Source organism: Neoarthrinium moseri (assembly GCF_022829205.1).
Source record: "Neoarthrinium moseri strain CBS 164.80 chromosome Unknown scaffold87_Wmoseri_CBS_16480, whole genome shotgun sequence".
Classification (NCBI taxonomy): Eukaryota; Fungi; Ascomycota; class Sordariomycetes; order Amphisphaeriales; family Apiosporaceae; genus Neoarthrinium; species Neoarthrinium moseri.
In genome coordinates, this window is record NW_026055201.1 from 142,237 (window position 1) to 143,891 (window position 1,655).

Sequence of the window (1,655 nt, forward strand, 5' to 3'; positions counted from 1 at the left end):
GCCGACCTACCTCACGAATTGGTGTTCATACGGACGTCATATCGCAGATCTCGTGATTGGCGATGTCGGGTGCGGAGTTGAGTTTGTCTGTCCAGGCGGGGAAGCTGTCGCGTAACCATACTTGGCCCGATTGTACTGCAAGGTTGGTCAACACGACTCGTAGCATTAGAAGACCTACCCATTACTAAATAAAGTGTCAGTTGGGGAACCAGTGCGATGACGTTTGCCAGGAGCTGCTCTTAATGAAGAGAGCCTTTGTCGGTCATCGAACGCTGACGAAACACCCTGTAGGTCATGTACAGAACCGGCCACCAGAGAGTTCAAAAGGTGCCTGGCTATGCAAATCGTTTTAGTTGATCTTTCCGTATTGTTGTTGGGAAATATCCACCATTCCTTTTCACAGTGTAGGAATACTTTTTACGACAGAATCCGCAGTACGTTGTCTCCGCTAAAACGTTTCAAGAGTGAGAATTTCAGCCTCAAAGTAAGATATCAAGGCTGAACCATCACTTCTTCTCATCATAGAAATTACCTATCTTCACATAGAAGCCTGGGCAATTTTAACCAAACAAGGAGATGAAATTTCTGCCATAAATGCATATGGCATAGGGTAAGCTACATGAGCTATGATACTAGATCTTCGTAGCGCCTTCATCGACCTTCCTATTGACACTCTCTACATGTCCCTTGTTTGACTTCGGCTCTCCATCTAGTGGACGATCCAGTCCCAATCGAGCATGCGTACTGTAGGTAGCAATACCGCCGGCAGGGTCGGATTCGGTCACCAATTCCTTACGCCGAGTATCAACTAGCAAGCGGATCAGGTCTGGACGCATGTAGTGGCCGGCGAAATCTGCCAGGAGTTTGGTCAAGTGCGACTCATTCAGGTCGATGTCAACGAACAGCAGTCCGTCAAAGTCCTTGTCTGGCTTGGTGTGCAGACTGCCATCCGGCCAATAAATGCGGGCATGGCCGTTGTATGGGGCTGGATCAGTCTCTGGTTCAGCACCCTCGGGTGTGTTTTTCTTCAATCCTTCGACCGAGACTCTTTGAAAGGGTGCCAGAGTCCAGGTGCCTGTCTCGATCGCGTACGCGGGCGTCACCAAGTTCGACGCAGTGTCCGCATAGTTTGTCGCTGGGTCCGGTGCAACCTGTCTCTCCAATCCTGGATAGAGTGGCCACGCAGCGATGTGCACTTGCTCGCCCAGCGAAACACTGAGGGATTTCAGGAACGGGTTCATATTCTCCCAACAATTCAACTGTCCGACACGACCAATGTCTGTCTCAGTGACTGAGATAAAAGTGTCGCCTGACCCATCACCGTAGACAAGCTTCTCAACGTGAGTAGGTTTGATCTTCCGGCGATGGTTAATGACCTCGCCAGTTGGCGAGATCAATACCTGGGCAAGGTAAAGGGTTGCGTGATCGATCTCCGAAAAGCCCAAGGAGACAAAGATTTGATTGTCACGGGCAGCCCGCCGGATCCGGCGCAATTCTTCCGAGTCAACCGGCATCGAATTTTCGCGGTACTTCTTCAGCATTGGCAGGCTTTGCAGGTAGGTCACCTTCCACATCCAATAGGGGTAACCGGGGAGCCCTTCCCCGAATACATCAGCGTTTGGTTCACTGAAAGGGGGGGGGGGGGGGGGTCCTCT

General features: G+C 51.0%; 1 protein-coding gene across 1 annotated transcript; it reads right to left on the reverse strand.

Moving 5' to 3' along the window:
- Nucleotides 1–632: 632 nt before the first annotated feature.
- On the reverse strand, nt 633–1,541 carry JN550_012519 (uncharacterized protein; the record flags this gene model as incomplete). The annotated part of the gene is made up of 1 exon (XM_049311003.1): nt 633–1,541. One exon carries the CDS (start codon nt 1,539–1,541, stop codon nt 633–635), a length of 909 nt encoding a protein of 302 aa, XP_049165563.1.
- Between the last annotated feature and the right edge of the window lie 114 nt (nt 1,542–1,655).